Source organism: Populus euphratica, unplaced genomic scaffold (genome assembly GCF_000495115.2).
Source record: "Populus euphratica unplaced genomic scaffold, PopEup_1.0 scaffold123.1, whole genome shotgun sequence".
Lineage (NCBI taxonomy): Eukaryota > Viridiplantae > Streptophyta > Magnoliopsida > Malpighiales > Salicaceae > Populus > Populus euphratica.
Genome location: NW_011499924.1, coordinates 605715 through 627042, shown reverse-complemented (window position 1 = coordinate 627042; position 21328 = coordinate 605715). Strand labels below are relative to the sequence as shown.

General features: G+C 33.5%; 3 protein-coding genes across 4 annotated transcripts; 1 reads left to right on the top strand and 2 right to left on the bottom strand.

Moving 5' to 3' along the window:
* Window positions 1-685: 685 nt before the first annotated feature.
* LOC105135501 (uncharacterized) lies at window positions 686-2122 on the bottom strand. Its single transcript, XM_011040397.1, has 2 exons — window positions 1805-2122; window positions 686-1565 (listed from the first exon to the last, which is right to left on the bottom strand). The coding sequence occupies exons 1-2, from the start codon at window positions 1917-1919 to the stop codon at window positions 1297-1299; spliced, it is 384 nt and encodes a 127-aa protein (XP_011038699.1). The 5' UTR covers window positions 1920-2122; the 3' UTR covers window positions 686-1296.
* A 3997-nt stretch (window positions 2123-6119) lies between these two features.
* On the bottom strand, window positions 6120-8894 carry LOC105135500 (transcription regulator). Of its 2 annotated transcripts, none has more exons than XM_011040396.1 (11): window positions 8805-8894; window positions 8591-8633; window positions 8421-8491; window positions 8274-8323; window positions 7806-7879; window positions 7651-7713; window positions 7067-7154; window positions 6896-6958; window positions 6747-6826; window positions 6584-6655; window positions 6120-6473 (listed from the first exon to the last, which is right to left on the bottom strand). In XM_011040396.1, exons 2-11 carry the CDS (start codon window positions 8620-8622, stop codon window positions 6392-6394), a joined length of 675 nt encoding a protein of 224 aa, XP_011038698.1. In that variant the 5' UTR covers window positions 8623-8633; window positions 8805-8894; the 3' UTR covers window positions 6120-6391. The 2 variants fall into 2 exon arrangements, with proteins under 2 accessions (XP_011038698.1, XP_011038697.1); XM_011040395.1 differs by having other exon boundaries at window positions 8773-8866.
* A 3680-nt stretch (window positions 8895-12574) lies between these two features.
* Window positions 12575-20897, top strand: LOC105135499 (sulfhydryl oxidase 2-like). The gene is made up of 12 exons (XM_011040394.1): window positions 12575-13037; window positions 15217-15241; window positions 15314-15406; window positions 16231-16412; window positions 17026-17095; window positions 17196-17264; window positions 17359-17432; window positions 17517-17670; window positions 18519-18559; window positions 19856-20002; window positions 20079-20522; window positions 20667-20897. Exons 1-12 carry the CDS (start codon window positions 12811-12813, stop codon window positions 20686-20688), a joined length of 1548 nt encoding a protein of 515 aa, XP_011038696.1. The 5' UTR covers window positions 12575-12810; the 3' UTR covers window positions 20689-20897.
* Window positions 20898-21328: the final 431 nt, after the last annotated feature.

Sequence of the window (21328 nt, the reverse complement as noted above, 5' to 3'; positions counted from 1 at the left end):
GCTCCAAATGACTTCATAAATGATCAGTACCATGTTGCAATAATCTGGTTTAGGTCCTCTGATTATCGGTAAGAACGACTTTGGAGTGATTTGATATAGAATTTGGATTTGAAGAGAAAGAAGCGGTCTTCCATAGGCTTGGTGCTTGACTTGACTGGATCTGATTTGTAAATCGTCTGAAGAGAAAGAAGCGGTCTTCCACTGGAGGAGACATGGCTTGATTTATGGAGATTTAAAGATTTACTTTGCATGGATATGAAGTTAATTGGTTTGATTTGACTTATCTATAAAGATTTGGATATTTGAAGATTTTATTGCAGAATCGATTTGAAGTTAGTTACTTTTAGGAATTTGGAGTGCTTAGAAGATTATTGAACAACTTTAAAGCATTTGCATTTTTCTCTCTTTGCAAAATAAATTAATCATAGTACTTTTTTAAATGTAACTGTAGTTATTGTTTAAAATATTTTTTATTTAAAAATATATTAAAATAATATATATATATATATATTTTTAAAAAGAAATTAATTTTAACATTAACATATCAAATTAATCTAAAAATATTAAAAAAATTAATTTAAAACAAAAAAATCAAAAAAATTTAAAAATATAAAAACAACGAATCCCTTAAAGACCTATTTATAAGTATAATGATGTGAAGAACAATTCACATCAAACACCCCTTATGTATCCCCTCCTTTCAACTTTATGTGTCGAGTAGAATCAGATTCTGGCTTTGTAAGAGCTAAATATACTATCTGTCGAAATTCTCTGGATAAAGACAACATCTTTCTCATTTCCCGCGCTGGGATGAACACTCTTAGTGGCTTGGTGTCATTGATTGAATATTATGACTGCCTCCTAACGTGAGATGTGTGTCAGTTGATAGTTACGGCCAGTTACATTTCTACACTTCCTACCAGATAAATGTTCTTTTCCCTTGTTATGAATAGAAGAGGTGCCTCCAAGTGTTCGTCTGCTGCACTTCTGTGTAAAATTAAGCCCTAATTTTAGAAGAGCAGAACATTGTTATACATTCAAAGATGGGGCATCTCTTGCGTCACATATTATATTCTTTTTATGAACTTGCGTCGTATATCACTAATAATAAATATCTGGTGCTTTTTCTTTAATTTGTTTCCCTTTCCCACCCTTTCTTGTCCTCCTAAGGATAGAAAAAAGATACATTCGGTGGAGCGAAGTCTTGCCTTATGGAGCTGAACAGATCTAAGCAAGAGCTGCATCCACAATATATATGTAGATAAAAATATACTTACAAGATTTCTTTACTCCCTTTCATGGAGTCAAATGAACTAGGAGAGAAACAAGCCAGATGCAAAGAGAGCCGGAAAGAAAGACGAACCCAAGTGCACCGCTGGCAAACCCCATAATTTCTAAAGACTCGGATAACATAGCATCTCTCTTGTATTTGTGATCATAACCAGACTGATAATTCCAGCCATTTTTCAGTCTGCACCATGCGTCCAACTTCTCCTTCATCTTTACTTCTGCTATTCTGCCTCTCAGAATACCCAGATTTGCATCCACGATATTTGCAGATGTTCCTGCCAACCACGGTTTCAAAACTGCATGAGGATTTCATACAAAAGCTAGCACCCAATATAAATTCTTTGGTAAAGCTAAAGTACTTAGCATCACTGATAAGAAAGGAGGCAATAGTCATTCTTGTGTGTGTGTGTGTATAACACACAGATATGGGAGAGGTCTCTTAATTAGGAGGATAGTTATTCATTTTGTCTAAACTAATCCCAATTTAGAAGGACAAAAGGAGGTAAATACATACCATCTTCTCGAAAGCTTTGGCATCTAACTTGGGGATCCTTGAAAGTGATCAGTTGCTTGTGCCTGCGAAAGGGAGGACTCGAGCAAGTACTGGTAGGGGGGCGAGAGGAAGCCATGTAGTCAAGGTGAAGTACTTCCTCCTCGAAACTATTGGTATATGAAGATGTGGAGCTCTGATGAATTTACGGCTGGTAAGGGAATCATGTAGCTTCAACTTGCAGAGATGCGGACACCTGTGCTCTTTTGCCCAATTAATTTATCGGTGGAGTTTCTCGTATATAGATTTTCAACTATAATAGAGCTATCGCTTTTATTTCAGGAAAATGATTTGCAATTAAATAAGTAATGTTAGGGCTTATCTTATCGTTTTGCTCTTTTTCTTTCAATTATAAAAACAATTGGTCAAATGGATTTTGTGTTATTATTTCGTTGAATAAAACCCTATATTTGTAAAATTGAATTTTTTTTAAAAAAACTAATAGTTAATCGCTATCCAATTACTATATCATTTAAACAAACAATCTTCGCGACATAAGATGCAAATTGTATCCAGATACATGTTATTAGTTGATTAGCGTGCATGATCAACAAAGAAAATCATCACCTGGGCCTTGATTGGTTTATGTGTTAATCACATGATCAGTCTTTTTTATTGAAGTGTAAGGCACGATCATCTTAATCCTAAAGTCCAAACCTTTATTTCTTGCTTAAACCAATTAGAAATCCTTCTAAACTTTGATCAAACTAGATACTGTTCGTATTCATCTACATTTTGTGTTTATTTATTAAAAACACAAAATGTTAGTGAACAAATTATAATTAATACAGGAGGAATTTTATATAATTGAAATGGGCAGACCAAGCTATGGATCAAACTCGTGGCCATCATATGAGCAACCAAGGATTCGAATCTGAGACCACAGAGTGAGCAAACCTCTTAGTCCCAAGTCTTTACCACTTGACCACCATCTAGATGGTTGGAATTTTATATAATTGAAATGAGCAGACCAAGCTATGGATCAAACTTGAAGAAAATTAACTTAATGATTAACGAATATTTATGAAATATTTATATAATTTGTTTATTTGGAGATATGATGTTAATGTAATATAGTACCTTCCTACTTTCTTTTTTTTTCACGAGAAGAGAGATGGTGTTAAACTTATCAAGGACCATTAACTATATCTCTTACCCCGCATATATCCTTTGAATAATTCAGTTCGAAACACACTTCGTCTCCGTCAATTTGGCCTTTAAATTAATAGCTAGTTCCACAGGTTTAGGTCTCCCGTCACTAAAGAAGCCACTCAACTATCGTAGTTTCATTTTATTTTTTTAATTGCTAGCTAGTTTCAAATTTGAAGGCAAGCAGGCTTGTGAAGTGGAAATATTCTCTTGAAATAATCCATGATAAATAAAGGAGGCTTGTGAAGTGGAAATATTCTCTTTAAATAATCCATGATAAATAAAGGGACTGCCAAATTATGCTTAGCATGAACCAAGAGAATAGGGAGGGCACGCAACTCCAGCAATAATAGAGAAGCCCTTTGGTAAATGACCTTTTCTTAGTTTATCTTCTTCTTCTTTTTCTTAGATTATAATTCTTCAGGGATCAGGATCGATGAACAATACTCATACAAGTCCCGAAGTTCCACTGGTTTGTTAAAGCATAATATCTCATCTTTTCAACTAATTTCGATGCCAATGAATTCACCACTGGAGATTACGATTAAAATGATATAGAAAATACATGCTATGCCACCTGTATATCATATTGCTTTCATTAATTTTAAACTCCTTCAGTAATTACGTATGTCAACCAGGGGGTGGGAGATGCACCATTTCTTTTCAAGGGAGTGTTTTTGCTTTTTTTTTTTAAATGTATTTTTTATTTTAAAAAATATTAAATTAATTTTTTTAAAGTTTTTTTTTATGGTTTAAATATATTGATATAAAAAATTAAAAAAATATATTTTGAAAAGCTCATTGCACCACTATCTCTAACACATCATAATTATTCTATTGATTTTATTGCTAACTATAAGAAATAAGATTATCTGCATTTTTTCTGCGAGTATATTCATTAAAAAAAAGATGATAAATTTATGCTAGTATATTCAGTACTTTGAAGGAAAATAAATTTTGAAACCCACAAGTTAATTTAACCATTACGTGCTTAGCCATAACTCAGCAATTTTCAAGTAGTTGTTGCATGTATCGAAAGCAATTTATGAAATCCTTGCTTGTGTGTATGTGTGTGTCTATAATATATATATATATATATAAACTAGGAAAAAGAATGTAAAAGAGAAAGACACGGTGTAAATACACTTGAAAAGAGCGGCATTAAAGAAGGAGCACAGTGAATAAGGTTGTTATATATAATTACTAGAAATCATGATCATAAACAAAGTGGTTAGGTGCGATGATTTGAAGATCCGATCATGGTGCTAAAAATCAAACAGCTAGAAAAGAGGCCAGTGCAAGAAGACCCGGTGGGGCCTGTTTTGAACAAGTGTCACGTTTATGAATCTGCCTTAATATTTTTATGTTCGAATTCTAATTTCCCACCACGTAGCACCTTGACAAGAATCCCCGCCACGTCTGCCTGTCACGTTTTACGATAAACATTCAAGTTCTTATATTAATTATTTATAAGATTATATTCAATCATGCACTTCAAGGAATTATGACAGATTTTGCTTACTCATGGTTGTATGGATTCTCTGCACATTTGAGCTAAGCTGCTAACAGCTATCCTTCGAGTGCCTGTTAAAATTATTCAATATTACCGATCAGTCTGTACTTTCATTTTTTGTGATACAATTGTTCTGAGCACCTGATAAAATTAAAATATGTAGCATTTATTTAATTCATTAATATTTATTAAAATATTGGATTTTTAATATTTGCTCAACTGGGTTTAAAAAATAAAGTGGCATTTAGATAAATACTGTTTAAGGAGATGTTGTGATACATTCATTAGCTTTTGCTGTGTTAAACAGATCCAGCTATAGTGGCAGGCATGGATACAAAAATGAAAATAAAATAAATACGGGGAAAATACTACTTCGAAATAGAAAATGTATTTACAATCTGATGGATTTTATTTACATGAACTCAGTGCAAACTCAGATCAAAATCTAATTGCTAATGATTTCTAAAAATAGTTCACACACGTGAAAGCTTTGCATTTCAAGGCATATTAGCTGTAGGGGTGATTGCCACAACTTTTCTTTATTCGGGTGCCTGGAAACATATATCATTCGCTTGGTTGCAAATCCTAGATATGATCTCACCAACCCAACATCAAAAATATTGAAAATTAAGGTTCGCAGACCTTATACGTCTCGTGCCCTTTTCTTTTCACTTGGCTGTGATGCCAGGCTTAACGCTCTTCTCGACCTATTCATATGATTTAATCTCGAGAAAGACAAGACCCTAACAATAAGTAAATTCAGTTGTGTTTCCTATTAGTACAGAAAATACCATCAATTGCAAAACCTAATTTCTTGGTAAAAGTAGTCCCGTATAACAAAACATGGTATTCTTACCGGACGATAGAGTTGCTATAAAAATACCATGAGATGATGTACAATCATGTATTTATGCTTGGTTGGAATGCATGGGGACCAAAGCAACGGGGGTTTTTGTCAAAAGAAAGAAAAGAAAAGCGATGGCAGTACACTTGTTATTTTGATGATGGAAAAGGTTGAAGGTAAATTTTTTTTTTTATATATATATATATATGCTGTTCCTTTTCATAATCACTGCCGAACTAGTGTACATCCCTATGCACTTTTAGTTAGGCCGAAAAAAAGTAAAGTGCATTGCGAAGACAAGATTGATCGAACGATCAATCAGAGCAAGATACCTGTAAGCACTGATACTCCACTTAGTAGCCAAGACAGAAGAAGGAACGACGTTAGCTTTGTAAGAAGTGATCCTCCACTTCATAAAGAGGCCAATAGTTTTGTAAAAAGTGAAATCAAATGATGACACCATCTCCACCTTCCCGGGATGGATGGACAAAATAAATTGTGTGACTTCCATTTACGCTCAAAGCTAGTCTACTTTCATAGAACGCACATCCCTGGAAAGTGGAAGCTCAGGTTGCAAACAACGCCACGGCATATTTGACGGAGGCTTCAAAATTCCCATTGCAAACAGCTATGAAGTTGTAGATGGCTGTCACATTTTTTTTCCCTGTTTCTCACTCTTGGTGTCTGAAATGTTCATTTCTCCACGCATAATTTCATTTTCTAAAGAAAAAAATACACATCCAGGACACCCATCCAATACTCAGTAGAAGATATTTACCTAAGTCCTTGGAATATGACAAGGAATTGAATATACTCCAGCAAGGTTTTACTCACATGCCTAGCATTAGATTTCAGTGACATTTATTTTACAGGTAGCATTTTCTCAAGTACAGAGAGAAGCAACTATATGCATGCACAAGTTGGAACACAAATCCTACCCACTCAAGTGCCATGAGTCTATGGCACTGTTTTTTACACAACTACAGACGGATGCCAAGGATCTTCACATATAAACATCAAACAGACAGTCCATACCTATCTGCGCTTACATGTCCATGTCATCAAATATTTCTCCATCCTCCTCATAACTTGAGTCATCCATGAGAAATCCTTCAGCAACCAAGTTACTGCCACAAACAGAAATAGCAAAACCAATAAAAAAAAAAAGAATCCATTAACTTTGATGTCCAAAAGCTTAAAAAGACAACATAAAATAAAGCAAAACATATCAACCCACCTAAAACAGCAGAAACGGAAGCTCACAACCCTCTTTAGTTTTCTGTTGTAGAAAAAGAAATTGAAAGACCAACTGTTGGAAAAAAAAAAAGAATCCATGTGAAAACTCTTCCTTTAAGCAGAACTAATTTTTATTTGAAGGCTAGAAGGTGACAGAAACTTACATGGCTCCTTTCTCTAATGATGGGTCTGCATCAGAATCAGGATCGTAACTGTAGATTTCACACTCTGATAGTTTTACAACCTGCACCACAATATTATCACAACATTGCCTCTTGGTACAACATGCCTTTGGTTTTTTGAGTAAGCTCACCTCATCTAGAGCCTTGTATAATGTTTCCAGCAAGGAGCTGCCCTCATTTTCCTCAATCCATGCCTGCACAGATCATTGAATCAAGGAAATAAGGCTCAGAATATTTAGCACGATAAAGCTACTCATAATATCACAATTGCCATCCAAGAATCTGAAGCAGTTAGCTGGTACCCTTGATGCTTCAAACATGTAGCTATCAAAAATCTGCTTAAAAGAATCCCAGCTTTCCTCTGTGAAGAACTGGTGGGCATTCACAGCACTGAAAACCGCAATGGAGGGGAATATCGTAAATTAAGGAAACCAGAAAGAATAATACTAATGTGTCCAGGTAGAATCTGGCTATGAAACAAAACTGATATTAAACAGAAACCAGGGCAACCATACAAATGATTAGCATCAGATTTGGGAAATGGAGAGACTTGAACTCTCAGCTCCTACTAGAGCAACAGTATGTGAACTGTCTGTCAAACCTTCTGACAACACTCCCAATGTAGTTGAGAAAGGATTATATAGTGGGTTGCCATGTCGCCCGAAAAGCTGACAGTAGCATTACCCATAATCCTCCTTTGACAAATAAATACATTGTATAAACAAACCTTTCGACAACACTCCCAGTGTAGTTAAAGAAGGATTGTATAGTGGGTTGCCAAGTCACAGGAAAAGCTGACAGTAGCATCACCCATAATCCCCCTTTGACCATCTGTGAAAAATACAAACACATAAACAATGAGATACAATGAAAGGTACAGTGTTACCTGAAATCATAATCCGGATACATGCGATATAGCGTAAGAACCAGGTAAATCAACGTCTTTCGGCTGGAATGAGCATAAAGAAAAACCAGTCAAACAAACATAAGAGACTGACCAGTATTTTCAAAGCTACCTCGATAAGATATAAGATTCACCACCTGGATCTGCTCAATAAAAATTCAGCTGGTGACGATGAGTCTGTATCTGAAGACTTCCCAAGATAATCAAGCATCTAAAGTGGAAGCAGTTATGGAAACCACCACCACCCAAAAAGAAAGAACTAAAATTTAGATCTAAGGTACCAAAACTCCACCATCAAAAATAATATTTTGCAATTTTGCACCTTCTACGGGACTGCATAATAATCTTAGGGGAAATATAATTACAGCATCTAAAGTGGAAGCGGTTATGGAAACCACCACCACCCAAAAAGAGAGAACTGGAATCTAGATCGAAGGTACCAAAACTCCACCATCGCAAATAATATTTTGCAATTTTTCACCTTCTAAGGGATAGCATAACAATCTCAGGGGAAATATAATTAGACAACTCGACCAAGAGATAAGAAAAAATAAAAAACAAAGGAAGCATGCAATGCTTTATTAAATTAAATATTCCAGAATCACCTCATTCTCCAAACTGAGTGAGAGCTTTTTGTCCGTTCCAGTGTGTTTACCTTGAGAAAACACAACACGCATGTATATATATTTGAAAAAAAAAACAGATTTCAAAATCAAATTCCAGTAAGTCACAGATTTCAATTTCGGACTTACAAGAGTAAGGTTCAAGATATCCCTTAATTGTTCGTTCTCCGAGATTTAAATGACTTAAGAATTCATTCATTCTGGACCCAGGAAAAAAGGCACAAAATCAAATTCAAAATGACAGATTATGAAAAGGAAACTAAGGGGAGGAAACAAACAAAACTAGAACAGATTTTTACCGTTCCAGCGGCGTATATTCTAAGAACTTCATGCTGAATGTTTCTGGAAAAAGATTAAACAAAAACAACAAGCACAGCATGGAGACAGATCAGTTAGATTGAAGGAGATAGAAATTGGTCACAAACAACTCAATTCGGTGCTAATTGAGAAATAAACAAAGGGAGATGATTGATTAGTGCACCTGAATTGAAGTCGAGATCTGAAACAATTTACCGTGATATTTTGCTAGAATTTAAGCGGTTTTCTGTCGGAGAATCGATGAGGTACGAACCCGGAATTCTATCGAATATTCGATTGTAATTGGTTGCTGGTTCGGCCTTTATTTTTAGATAAGGTTCGTGCGTTGACTCGACATTGTTGGGCTGGATTAGACTCTGACCCAATAGCCCTCCAAGAACGATCTGAGAAAGTCCGGTTGGTTAGCTATGGCCTTGGGTTTCTTCGACGAAAACGTTTCGATCATATGAGATCATTTTTCGATTTTTTATGTGGGAGTAATTTTCAAAACAAGGAAAAAAAAAGAAGATAAATGGTATAATCATTATTGTTTTTTTTTAATGATTATTCTTTGCTGGTTTAATTAAATAGCTTTTTTTATAATAATGTTGTGTGTTCTTTTGTCAGGCACGTGACCCATTTTTCATAAAAGCTTTCACGAGGTCAGAAGAATTTCAATTGTAGAACTCAAATTTGCATCAAACTCTTCGACTTCCAATTCATCAAGTATTATCAATGAATAATTTAGTATTATTAAAATATTAATTTATTGACTCGCATCCATGTGCTCTACGTAGCTTAAATCAAGTTCAATATATTTTCTTTTTAAAAGCATAAAAAAATAGATTTAAAAAAAAATCACATGTGTCCTAAATCTTCAACTTTTTATTTTATTATGTGATAGATCTAGAATCAATTCAATACTAAATAATAAAATTTAATAAAAACTAACAGGTGAATAAGAGAGCTGAAAAAAACAAATGGCACTGGGAGAAGGATCACATACATAGGCTTTTATTTATTTCTTATTTTATAAAAGATGGACAACTTATTGTCAATTATTCAAAAAATAAATCTAATAATTTAGAGTCTGATCTTAGCGGGGTCAATGAAAAACTCGATTATTTTAAAAATAATATTAATAGATTAATTAGAGACAACTCATGTGACCCATAATATCAATCAAGGCAACCAGATCAATACCTTGATCGAGTCTTATAACCACGAAACCAGCAAGAATTTGAAAATCTAAAAAAATACATTAAATGCAAAGTGGCCATCACCAATGACGACATAGCTGGTAATTCAACCCTGTGAGATTTGCGAAATAGGAGCTACGGGCTTGACTTGTCCGTTACAACTGCCAAGTATCTCGTTTCTCGAATTTTTTTTTAATATAATAGTAATTTAACATATTTTTTTATAATTATATTAAAAATTAAAAATTAAATTTTTACAAACATTACCTGTTAAGAATCATTTTCGACAAGCTCCCTCGATTATTACTGGTTTATTTTTCATGTGTTTAGCTGTGTATTGATCCTAAATTATCTGGAATATTATAAAAAACAATGGATTATCAAAAAAAAATTTATATCAATATTAAACTAGGTATGAGAGTTTAAATTTAAAATTTTTTAACTTGATTGTTCAAATAACCTAAATTTTAAATTAATATCTGTAAAAATTATTCTAACATGATTTATTGACCGAATAGATTTAAATTGAGAAGAAATTTAAAGAAAGAAAAAAATATTATATTGAACTTATTTTTTATTTAATAAAAAATATAAAAATCAATTTATAATTAGTTAGATCTTAAATAGTAAAATTTAATAAAAACTTAACTAAATTAAAAACTAAAAATAAACAAATGACCACCAAACAAAGCCATGTGCCTGTACAGAAAGGTCCAGGGCCAGAGGCGGCCGACGAGTTTGAGCCTCTCTTTTTATTTTCATTTCATAAAGGAGCTGTCCCCTCTCTTATTATTATTTTTTTATTTTTAAAAATAAGCTATCCATATAAATAGTTAAACGGATCCCAGTTCATGTTTTAGCTGTATTGATAATTACCTTCTTGATCCATAAAAAGGACTAACTTTTGTCTAGTTATCTGTGGCAAATATCCATCCTATCCCTTGTTCTCCAAATTTAAATGTCTGGCGGGGAAAAAAACATGAAATTCTGGTCATTGGCAACTGGACTCGGATAAATCATTAAAAAATGATTAATTTGCAACTTTTTATAATTCAAGAACTTAAAATCAGACCCTTTGCAAACCAACCCCCTCTCCCCTCCATGCATCAATATTGTTTACTATTAATCCAGTTATTGCTATTTACTATGGCTATTAAATCCATTATTTTCACAGTGACATCTCCCGATGTTAATGTTTTTATGACTTTTTAGAAAAATAATATTTCATTAGTTATATCTGACCTTTTTAATTTAATTCTGATAGTATAAACTATGGCAATCATTGATAAAGGCAAACCAGCCAGGTGTTTTATCAATTTTGAGGTCAACTCACCAGATACAAAACAGGCGTCAGCAAGAACTAGTTTAAAGGATCCGCTATGTCGTTGGAGGGATTAATTATTATTTTTTTTACATTAATAAAAAATATTTAGAATATCATTATTATCATAGTAGGTAAATCTTAAAAAAAGTTTATTTATTTTTTATTTAATTTAAAATTGAAATTAAACTATATAATTAATTATTTTATTGATTAAGTTATTCTAGCTGGTTTAAAAACAACTCAACTAGTCATTAAAAAGCACTTGAGGATAAAATTAATAGAAAAAAAATATTTCAATCTAACTTTTTATTTTTAAAATTAAAATTAAATTCTGTAATAATTTTTTTTTTTTGATATGACTCAATTAACCATGTTAGTGCATTGACTCAGTTAGTTTAAAAACAGCCTCACTATTAATCTGTAAAACAAACACGGACAAAATAAAAATAAGAATAAAATGAAAAAAATCAACCTAGATTGTTTAAATTAAATTATTCAGGGTTACTAAAATGACTTCATATATCTAAAGGTAACCTAGATAGTTGTTGAAAATATGGAGAAAAAAATGATGAAAAAAATTAATTTATATTGGTCTTTCTAGTGTAAAGTAGTTTTCTTGTCAACGTGATTTACATGAAAAATTAATTATTTTTTTAATATCTAATGGTGTTGTGAAAAATAAATTAAAAAATATTTTTTATTATTAGGTTATAACATGAAAAATAAATTAAAAAATAATTTAATAATAATTTAATTTTTCTTTTCAAGTATATCGAATAACATGGATCAAATCTGATATATAAAAAAATTAAAATAAGATGAATTTAAAAAAAATAATAATTCAAATTTTATTACTAAAATAAATAAACAATAACAAAAAAAATAAAAAACAATTTTGACAGATAAAAAAAAAATTAATCTTATAAATTATTTTAAATAGCATAAAATGAAAGAACACTAAAGCTGGTAAATAAAAAAGATAACTAAGAAAAGAATGATAGAAAAGCAAATGATAAAAAATAGGGACAAAAACTTTATATAAAAGTTAAATAAAAGAATGATAGAAAAGCAAATGATAAAAAATAGGGACAAAAACTTTATATAAAAGTTAAATTAAATTAAATTGTACCAAGTAAAATTGAAAAATCATAAAAAATTTTAAACAAAATAATTATCAACCAAAAAAATAATAAGTAAATATAATATAACAAATAAATAATATAATTTTTTATTCTTTAAAGGAGAGAATAATAGCCCTGAAATATTATTTTCTTTAATAATATTAGTAAACATATAATACAGTTGAAGGTTTATATGAAAGAAACGCGGAAGTGAAACAAAAAAAAAAGGAGCTGAATTGAAAAAAAAAAAAAAAAAAAAACCTTCGCTGTTCATCCATTTCCCAACTCTTGTAGGTCCATCAAATTTTACACATGTAATTTACATATCCAGCAAGCGGTTTGGCTTTTGGGTTTTCGCCGGTAATTGACCCGCCTTTCTCGAAATACGCTCACCACCCTGTTGCTGCCCACTTTCTAAATTCTTACATACATAACGCATACAAAATAAAAACGAAAAACAGATCTCCACCTTCCTCGTCCTTCTCTAAACCTCAGGAGGGAAAAATCACTGAAAGGGTTTCCATATATATCGAAACAACCAGAGCTTCTTCTTCCTGCTTTACAATAATAATTTTATCATGTCCATGTCAGAAGCATGCGTGATTCTTTTTGCTATCATGCTTTTGCTAATCAGCTCTAAAGAAGCGGCGTCGTTTCAGTCGGGATCCCGTTCGATCCTCCGAGCTGTAAGCGGCGAAAACAAAGCGGTGGTTGATTACGCTGTCGATTTGAATAGCACGAATTTCGATTCTGTTCTTCGTGACACTCCCGCCACTCACGCCATCGTTGAGTTTTTTGCCAACTGGTCAGTTAATCTCCATCCCAAACCACCTAACTGTTTCATTTATTTATTTATTAAATGAAGTGGCTTAATTTTCAAAATTTTTAGCTTTGAAATAGGAAATTATTTTATGTATTAATCAATAAAGCAGTGATTTTCAGCACAGAACTATAGATGAATTTCCTAGAGGGATAATCAAGAACTGAATTGTGATAAGCTTCTAGAGAGTAGTGCAAGGATTAAAATTTCTTTCAATACAAACTGTACCTTTTCTGCTCAACAATTTTTTAGGAGCAATGTGTTCGTTAGTTTGATTATACCACAAAATTCCATCATTTACTGTGTTATATTCCATCGAGGAAATAGAAAGACAGTTATAGCAGAAAAGACTGTTACTTTGAGGTGTTGGTTATGTCTTCTTCTTTTTTTATACTGGCTTCTACAATTCAGTTTACAGAATTCAATGTACTGAATTCAGTGAAGATTTTGCCAAAAAAAAAAGAAAAGAAAAAGAAAGACACTGAATACTGCAAAAATAAAAAACTTGCAATGCCTTCCCTTTTATGGAAGCACTGTAGAATTTCCCCTATCTGACCAATATAGTATAGTTTGGAATTCAGCTGTTTGACAAAACATGAAATGTGAAAATTTTCAATTGGATCTGTTTTAATCACATAGTAATCAGTTTCTTGTTCCAATTCGTATTGTGTCTGTTAGACTTTCCATAAAACATCTTGGTCATATTTAATCACATAGTAATCAGTTTCTTGTTCCAATTCGTATTGTGTCTGTTAGACTTTCCATAAAACATCTTGGTCATATTTAATCACATAGTAATCAGTTTCTTGTTCCAATTCGTATTGTGTCTGTTAGACTTTCCATATAACATCTTGGCTATATTAGATGGATTGACTGTTGAATATCATATATAGAGTAGCTTAAAGAAAGGTATCAAAACTGAGAAAATGATAGAAAGAATACAGCAGTGGTGCAATGAATATAATTAACGTTTTATGTCTGTTATAACTATTAATTTTGATACTTGCTGCTGCATTGGGGTCAACTTACTATTCATCACTTTGTGTATTTAGCAACTGTTCCAAGAGAATCGAGTTCTCATAACCTCGTATAAAATTTGATATCTTCTCTTGTGTCACTGTTTCAAAGCCCCCCCTAAATATTTTCTTCGCATGATCCACAGTTTATTGTAAGGTATAATAGAGTAATGTTGCTTATGCTGGTTGCTAATGTAGCCTGTACTATTTCATCAATTTGTGTTGATTTTCCAGAACTGAAAAAAACATTTGCAGTCTGAAATGATAGAAGAACTTTACAATAATAAAGCTTTATTTGTTTTGGCTATCATTCCTAAGACTAGAACCACTTCTAGATGGTTTTTTTGAGCTAGTCAGCTCATACGGGCCACCGTGGGCCCATCTGCTACAAGCTTAAAGGGGATATAAAATTCCTTCTTCAGTTCATGGTTTAAAGTGGAGACAACCAGTTGGTGCACTGATGTTTTAAGCTGAGAGGACAAAAGTATATTCCTTTCAGTTTACTGTTACTTCCCTGATGATCACTACCCAGTGGTCCATGTGAGTCAATGTGGCCTTGTGTTGGTTTTTCCATGATTTCTCCTTCATCTCAATTTGGCTTTGTTGAAATTTTGATATTTCATGGGACGATTAAACAATTAAAGATTCTAATCGCTTAAACTATACTAATAACAAATTGTTAAGCTGATTAAGTAATCTTTGGCATAGATATGAGATTTTCTGCATTTATCCAATTCATTTTACACACACACACATGTAGAATCATGTATCTGCTGGCCAAATTTTCGTTTGTTCTCTTCTATGTTGTCTACTGCTGGATGTGTTGGATTCTCAAAACCAGGTTAATCTGTTTGCATGTGTAACAATAAATTGAATACCTATTTTACTCAACCAACAAAAAATTATTAAATTGTCAAATCATCAAATAATACAGCAACATATTCTCATGCAGATTATTTGTTGAATCATATCTTGTTAATCGCAAAACCCCTTCTCCCTACATGAAAAGAAAGCATCTCTACATGTGTGGTGAAATGCCAGTTATTACATCTTCTATATGATTGATGTATTGTTCATGTCTTCTTTTATACAATATCATTAAGTTATATGACTCTGTTTCCTCTATGTGCAATCACTGTCTTTTTCAGGTGCCCTGCTTGCAGAAATTATAAGGTATTGTATCTTACTTTTTTGAATTAGCTGTTTTTGTTTTTTTTCCTTATTCTGTGAGCTTCAAATGTGCAGCCCCATTATGAGAAGGTTGCAAGGCTTTTTAATGGGCCTGATGCTGTGCATCCTGGCATTGTATTGATGACAAGGGTGGATTGTGCTTTGAAGGTATATGTATACTGTCTTCTTGATTTTTTTTATACATGCTGTGGTCTTATTCTACTCCTTCCAAATTATTTTGCAGTGCACAGAAAATTACTTGTTTCCATAAATACTTAAATTGGGCTTTCTTAGGAAAACTTTATGTCTGCACAAATTTAAAAGAGAAAAAGGACGAAGGCTATATGTGTATTTTATTGCATGGAATAATTATAAGAGTGTCATTTGTTACAGCACATCTAGATAATGTATTTGAAGGCAATACTTTATTGGTTTTCCAATTCTTGTTTTCATGTCCTTGGTATGTCGTGTATCCCTTCTCACAGTGTCCTTTGCCATAACCCTAGTTACATGTCGAAAGTTGGAATGATGTGTACTAAGCTTTTGTTTTTTATAACTTTTCTAAAGAATTGTTTTTTTTCTAATCTTGAATGGACTATCGCTATGGTCTGGGAAGACCATTTCATCAAGTGTCTCTTGAAACTCGTATGTTTTTCTAATTGACAAATATATGTTCATTTGTCTTCGAGAACTTCTATTGCTAGTCATTTGCAGTTATATGGAATTTCTAAAGGTGGCGAAAGGATGAAATTTATAACCTAGGCTTTGATAAAAAAGTGTTCCAACTATATCAAATGATTGGTGATTTGTGCAAAAGATGGTAGTTGATCATATTGGCACAAATGTCTTCTGACCCCATCACACTATTGGTTTAGCTTTCTCCCATCAATGATTCTGTTTGTAAAGTTTCTGCTCTCTTAGCTCTATTGCAGTCTCAATTGATAAACATGGGATACTTGGTGATTAGTCCTTTAACTTGTTTGGCAGCACAGATAAACAATAAACTCTGTGATAAATTTTCTGTGAGTCATTATCCTATGTTATTTTGGGGTCCACCTTCTAAATTTGCATCTCACGGTGTGAAACCTAAAGAAGAGAAGAGTGAAATACACATGATTGATGATGGACGGACAGCTGAACGTTTGGTTAGTTGGATCAATAAGCATTTGGGCAGGTATGGGATACTCAGAACTATCACTTGTTTAAGTGAAATCTTCATATTGTAATTTACATACCTTTACTTCAAATGTGTGTGATGTTAAAATTTATCAATATCGTTCCTATTAAACAGTCATGTATCAAATTTCTCCATAAGTAGAAAAAAATTGGATAAAAATTGTATTTTCCATGTATTCCCTTAAGTCAGTTGAATTTATTTTTTCTGTGGTATTGTGATTTATTTTTTCTGTGGTATTGCTAGTAGGAAAATGTTTCTATGTCATATTTTTATTGCATTATGTTTGCGACATATGCACATGATAAATTCTTTTGTTAATTTTGTGATATAAATGCTTAACTACAGTTTAGGTTTATCTTGAATATGTAAATCAGAAGATGCTGTATGTGCTAGAGTCACCCACAGCTTGTGCCTTGTGCTTGTTATTTTTTTAGTCAGAGAAATGGGCTGTTGTAGTGCATTGACATATGTTTTCTTATTAACTTTATTTTTTAATTGAAATCTGTTGTTAAAAGTTTCTGATTTTGGCAATGTATGCTTTATTGTTTCTGTAATACTGGATGTTGGCTTCACTCCTGTGCCCTGTTACAACCTTCTTGATTGTTTGCAGCTCATACAGCTTGGACGATGAGAAATTTGAAAATGAGCATCTTCATTCAAACACATCAGACCCTGGACAGGTTTCTGTTTGCATAGTTCAGATTTGCTTTGTTATTTTTAATAACAATAATTTCATTAATTTAATATATTAACTTCTATGCTGCACAACTTGTGTGAAAGATTGCACGTGCTGTGTATGATGTTGAGGAGGCTACAGCCTTTGCTGTTGAAATCATACTCGAACACAAGGTAGACATTTCCCCTCTGGTTATGTTTCACGGGGGCGCATACTCATTTGCACTGTCTCCTTTCTCCACTCATGATTTAAATGCTTGTTCTGCAGATGATCAAACAACACACTCGGGTTTCACTCATTAAATTTCTTCAACTTTTAGCGGTTCATCATCCTTCAAAGAGGTAAAGACCATCTTCTTTGAATGAAACTTTCCGTACTCAATCCAGTAATTGCTCCGTTCATCTACTCTAGATTATTTGTATTAGGTGCCGGAAGGGAAGTGCAGAAGTGCTTGTGAACTTTGATGATTTATGCCCACCAGATATGTGGTCACCTGACAAACAGGAAGAAGTCAGTAATGGCAAGGGCATGCTAGGGAATTTCCAGATTTGTGGGAAAGAAGTTCCTCGAGGATATTGGGTAGGTACTTTTCTCTTTTGATAATATTAAGCATTAGCCTACCATAGCCAATTTAGGACTGAAGTGTAGAGTAATCAAATTGAACTATTTAGGCATGTTTTGACGTGAACTGACAGTGGTAGCGTGTATATAGTTTTGGCTGATGTATTTTGATATTTTGGATTGTGTTTAAATGTATATAGTTTTTGCGGATGCATTATGATGTCAAATCTACAATTACGTTTCATGGGGGTGCATACTCATCTGCATTAATGAGTTTGGAAATGGTATCATGTCAGTTAATTTCAGTGAGATAGCTGACAATTTTTGAACTAGGACTTGCTCTGTTAAATCACCGTATTTTTTTAAATTATTGTCTATGTTAGTGCTTTGTTTGGGCTGTTTTTTTCTTCCTCTAGCCATCGCTTCAAGTAAGTGAAACGTGGGGGAACATAGTATCATTTTATTCATTGTTTTCAATATTGAGGACTGCGTCATTACATTTCTGTAGCTTTTCAGTAATTTTAGTGTTTGCAAGGCACTCATTCATCTATACGATAAGAGCTAGATAAGAGCTAACCAAGTTTGTAAATTTTCAAAAAATCCATTCTAATGCAGTTTCCATCATTTAGTTTTTGTGTAGTCCTTGTAGTTTTAGAATTTTTTTTTTTTTTTTGAGAAACTGAAGATTTGTTTGTGAGATCAAACAATGATGTATGCCTAAATTTTGTTGACGATATTTGTTACTGCCCTTTCTTCCTATGGTTAGCTTATACCATTTTGTGCCATATGTTTAACCATGTCTTATTTCTTGTTACTTTGCAAATTGCTAGATTGATTTTTAAATGGCCTTGTGTGTTCTTTCTCAGATGTTTTGCCGTGGCAGCAAGAATGATACCAGGGGCTTCAGGTAACAAGCTATTCTCCTTCATTCAATTATTTACAGGACTAATACTTTGTTTAGAATGTTTTAAGTTTTGATATAGCAATTTATCCGGTTATCCATACACTTGAGACAGCGAGTTCATGTGTAATAGTGCTACTTTACTTGATATGGCAAGCCGCATCCAACCTAAGCCTAACCTACTATTTTGTTAGTCTTGTATCTGTTCCTGTTCGATTATTCCTCATAGTGAGTTCTTCAGCTTGCTTGGAAAGGCTATGTATATTAATAAATGTGAATCATATATTGTCATGTTCTGAGGCCAATCATCTCCATTGTACCATCACTTGTTAGTTGTTATGGCCGAAATGGAGGAGCGATCCGCTGCTTCAGTTTTCTGAACATTTTCCAAGATCATAGGCAAAAAATTGCAGATTTGCCATCAGATGCAAGAATCATTCCCTTCTACTGATAGCATTAGCTCGCTCTCACCTCTGAAATAGCAAATTTAAAGTGCATGGCAGTTTAATTCTTTGGATCGGAAAAGAGCATAAATTGCTTTTACTTTTTGGGTGCCATTAAACTTGTATCTGTTCCTGTTCGATTATTTTGTTAGTCTTGTATCTCTTTTACTTTTTGGGTGCCATTAAACTTGTATCTGTTCCTGTTCGATTATTTTGTTAGTCTTGTATCTGTTCCTGTTCGATTATTCCTCATAGTGAGTTCTTCAGCTTGCTTGGAAAGGCTATGTATATTAATAAATGTGAATCATATATTGTCATGTTCTGAGGCCAATCATCTCCATTGTACCATCACTTGTTAGTTGTTATGGCCGAAATGGAGGAGCGATCCGCTGCTTCAGTTTTCTGAACATTTTCCAAGATCATAGGCAAAAAATTGCAGATTTGCCATCAGATGCAAGAATCATTCCCTTCTACTGATAGCATTAGCTCGCTCTCACCTCTGAAATAGCAAATTTAAAGTGCATGGCAGTTTAATTCTTTGGATCGGAAAAGAGCATAAATTGCTTTTACTTTTTGGGTGCCATTAAACTTGCGTATGAGTGTGGATGGCTTCTATTAACATGTTTATGAGATGGTTTTTAGTATTTGTTGCTGCTTGAGGCTTATCTTCTCTTACAAAAGAAGGCATATCTGTTGTCAGTAATATAAAACTCAGCATCTTAAGTAGTGTTTTCTCATACCATGGAAACCAAACCCCTGTTCTTGTGGAACAAACTATAACTGTTATAAAATTCCGCTACAGTTGAATTGTTTAACGAATTACCTTCCTTGATTCATTATTTTGTTTCTTCATTTGCAGCTGTGGTTTATGGGTTCTACTGCATTCACTCTCTGTGAGGATTGAGGATGGAGAGAGCCAGTTTGCATTCAGAGCTGTATGTGATTTTATCCACAACTTCTTTATTTGCGAGGATTGTCGTCAACATTTTTATCAAATGTGTTCAAGGTAAAAACAACTCAGAATAAGTTAGCTTTAGGTTCTCAAGCTCCTTCCAACTTATATAGGCTGTTCCAATTTGCAGCGTCACCGTCCCTTTCAACACATCCCGTGACTTTGCCCTTTGGTTGTGGAGTACCCATAATAAAGTCAACAAGAGATTAATGAAAAAGGAAGCTTCTCTAGGAACCGGTGACCCCAAGTTCCCAAAGGTTATTTGGCCTCCAAAACAGCTCTGCTCTTTATGTTACCTCTCTCATAACCGGAGAGAAAATGCAACCAGCCAAATAGATTGGGACATGAATGAAGTATACAAGTTCTTGACTGGTTATTATGGCAAAACACTTACATCTTTGTACAAGGAGAAGGTTCGTCTTGGGGATGAAGTGACTGATGGGGCTATTGTAGATCTGGTGGCCTCAACAAATGCAGTTGTGGTTCCTGTGGGGGCTGCGTTGGCAATCGCTCTTGCTAGCTGTGCATTTGGAGCACTTGCTTGCTGCTGGCGTTCACGGCAAAAGACCCGGAAGTATTACCACCAACTACACTCTTTAAAGAACATTTGATATTAGCGGGGACGATAAGTTTTTTCAAATTTGATAAAAAGTATTAAACCGAAGTTTAAAATGTTCAGGTGAATTTTCTTATTTGTTTTCCTTCCCCAATATTTCAGGCCAAGGAGAAGCTGGAGCTAAGATAGTTAAAAGGACAAAACTATACACGGTCATTAAGGTGCCCAGTTGGGTTCAATCAGGCTCTGAATAGGTATCCAGATTACAATCTCACTGACCTGCTTTGAGGTCCTACTCTGTACCATATTTTGAAAATTTCCTTCTGAGCACGCTTTTGGATTGTACAGATTAATATTATAATTTCAGTCTTACAAGCGATCATTATCTCCCTCTTTTTTTGTTTTTTTTGTTTTTTCTTTTTATCTCACTTTAGAAAACTGCAATGATCCACGGTTTAGGATATTTTTTTCTCCTGAGGAAAAGGATGGATCTTACTAAGAAATTGAATCTGCTGTTTTAAAAGGGTATGACCGATCCCTTTCATCCACTGGATTTTACATCTGGCATGGGAGATTAGTTCAGTGTCAAGTTTTTGAACACAAGCACGATGTGTTAGCTCAGAGTCTGCGTTTGCTGGTGTGAAAATCTTTTCTATCGAACTTAATTTTTTTCCCTGCAAATTATATGGTTGAATTATATTTCTTTACAGTGGATTAGGCCTCTTCTATCCTCGGGACTCTGATTGTTACTAGTTTAGCTGATGTAAAACTTTGTCTCAAGTCATGCGCTATTATCGCAAAGAGATTGGATATCAAATTCTAGT

What these genes read in the sequence shown, in the direction of transcription:
- LOC105135500 (XM_011040396.1), bottom strand. Translation starts at nt 8,622, where the DNA reads ATGAAGTTCTTAGAATATACGCCGCTGGAACG. An exon ending in TATCCGGATTATGATTTCAG is followed by an intron (nt 7,155 to 7,650) that starts GTAACACTGTAC and finishes TGCGGTTTTCAG; the next exon opens with TGCTGTGAATGCCCACCAGT. An exon ending in TCATTAGAGAAAGGAGCCAT is followed by an intron (nt 6,656 to 6,746) that starts GTAAGTTTCTGT and finishes TTTTTCCAACAG; the next exon opens with TTGGTCTTTCAATTTCTTTT.
- LOC105135501 (XM_011040397.1), bottom strand. Translation starts at nt 1,919, where the DNA reads ATGGCTTCCTCTCGCCCCCCTACCAGTACTTGCTCGAGTCCTCCCTTT. An exon ending in CCAAAGCTTTCGAGAAGATG is followed by an intron (nt 1,566 to 1,804) that starts GTATGTATTTAC and finishes CGTGGTTGGCAG; the next exon opens with GAACATCTGCAAATATCGTG.
- LOC105135499 (XM_011040394.1), top strand. Translation starts at nt 12,811, where the DNA reads ATGTCCATGTCAGAAGCATGCGTGATTCTTTTTGCTATCATGCTTTTG. An exon ending in ACACATCAGACCCTGGACAG is followed by an intron (nt 17,096 to 17,195) that starts GTTTCTGTTTGC and finishes CTTGTGTGAAAG; the next exon opens with ATTGCACGTGCTGTGTATGA. An exon ending in AAGTTCCTCGAGGATATTGG is followed by an intron (nt 17,671 to 18,518) that starts GTAGGTACTTTT and finishes GTTCTTTCTCAG; the next exon opens with ATGTTTTGCCGTGGCAGCAA.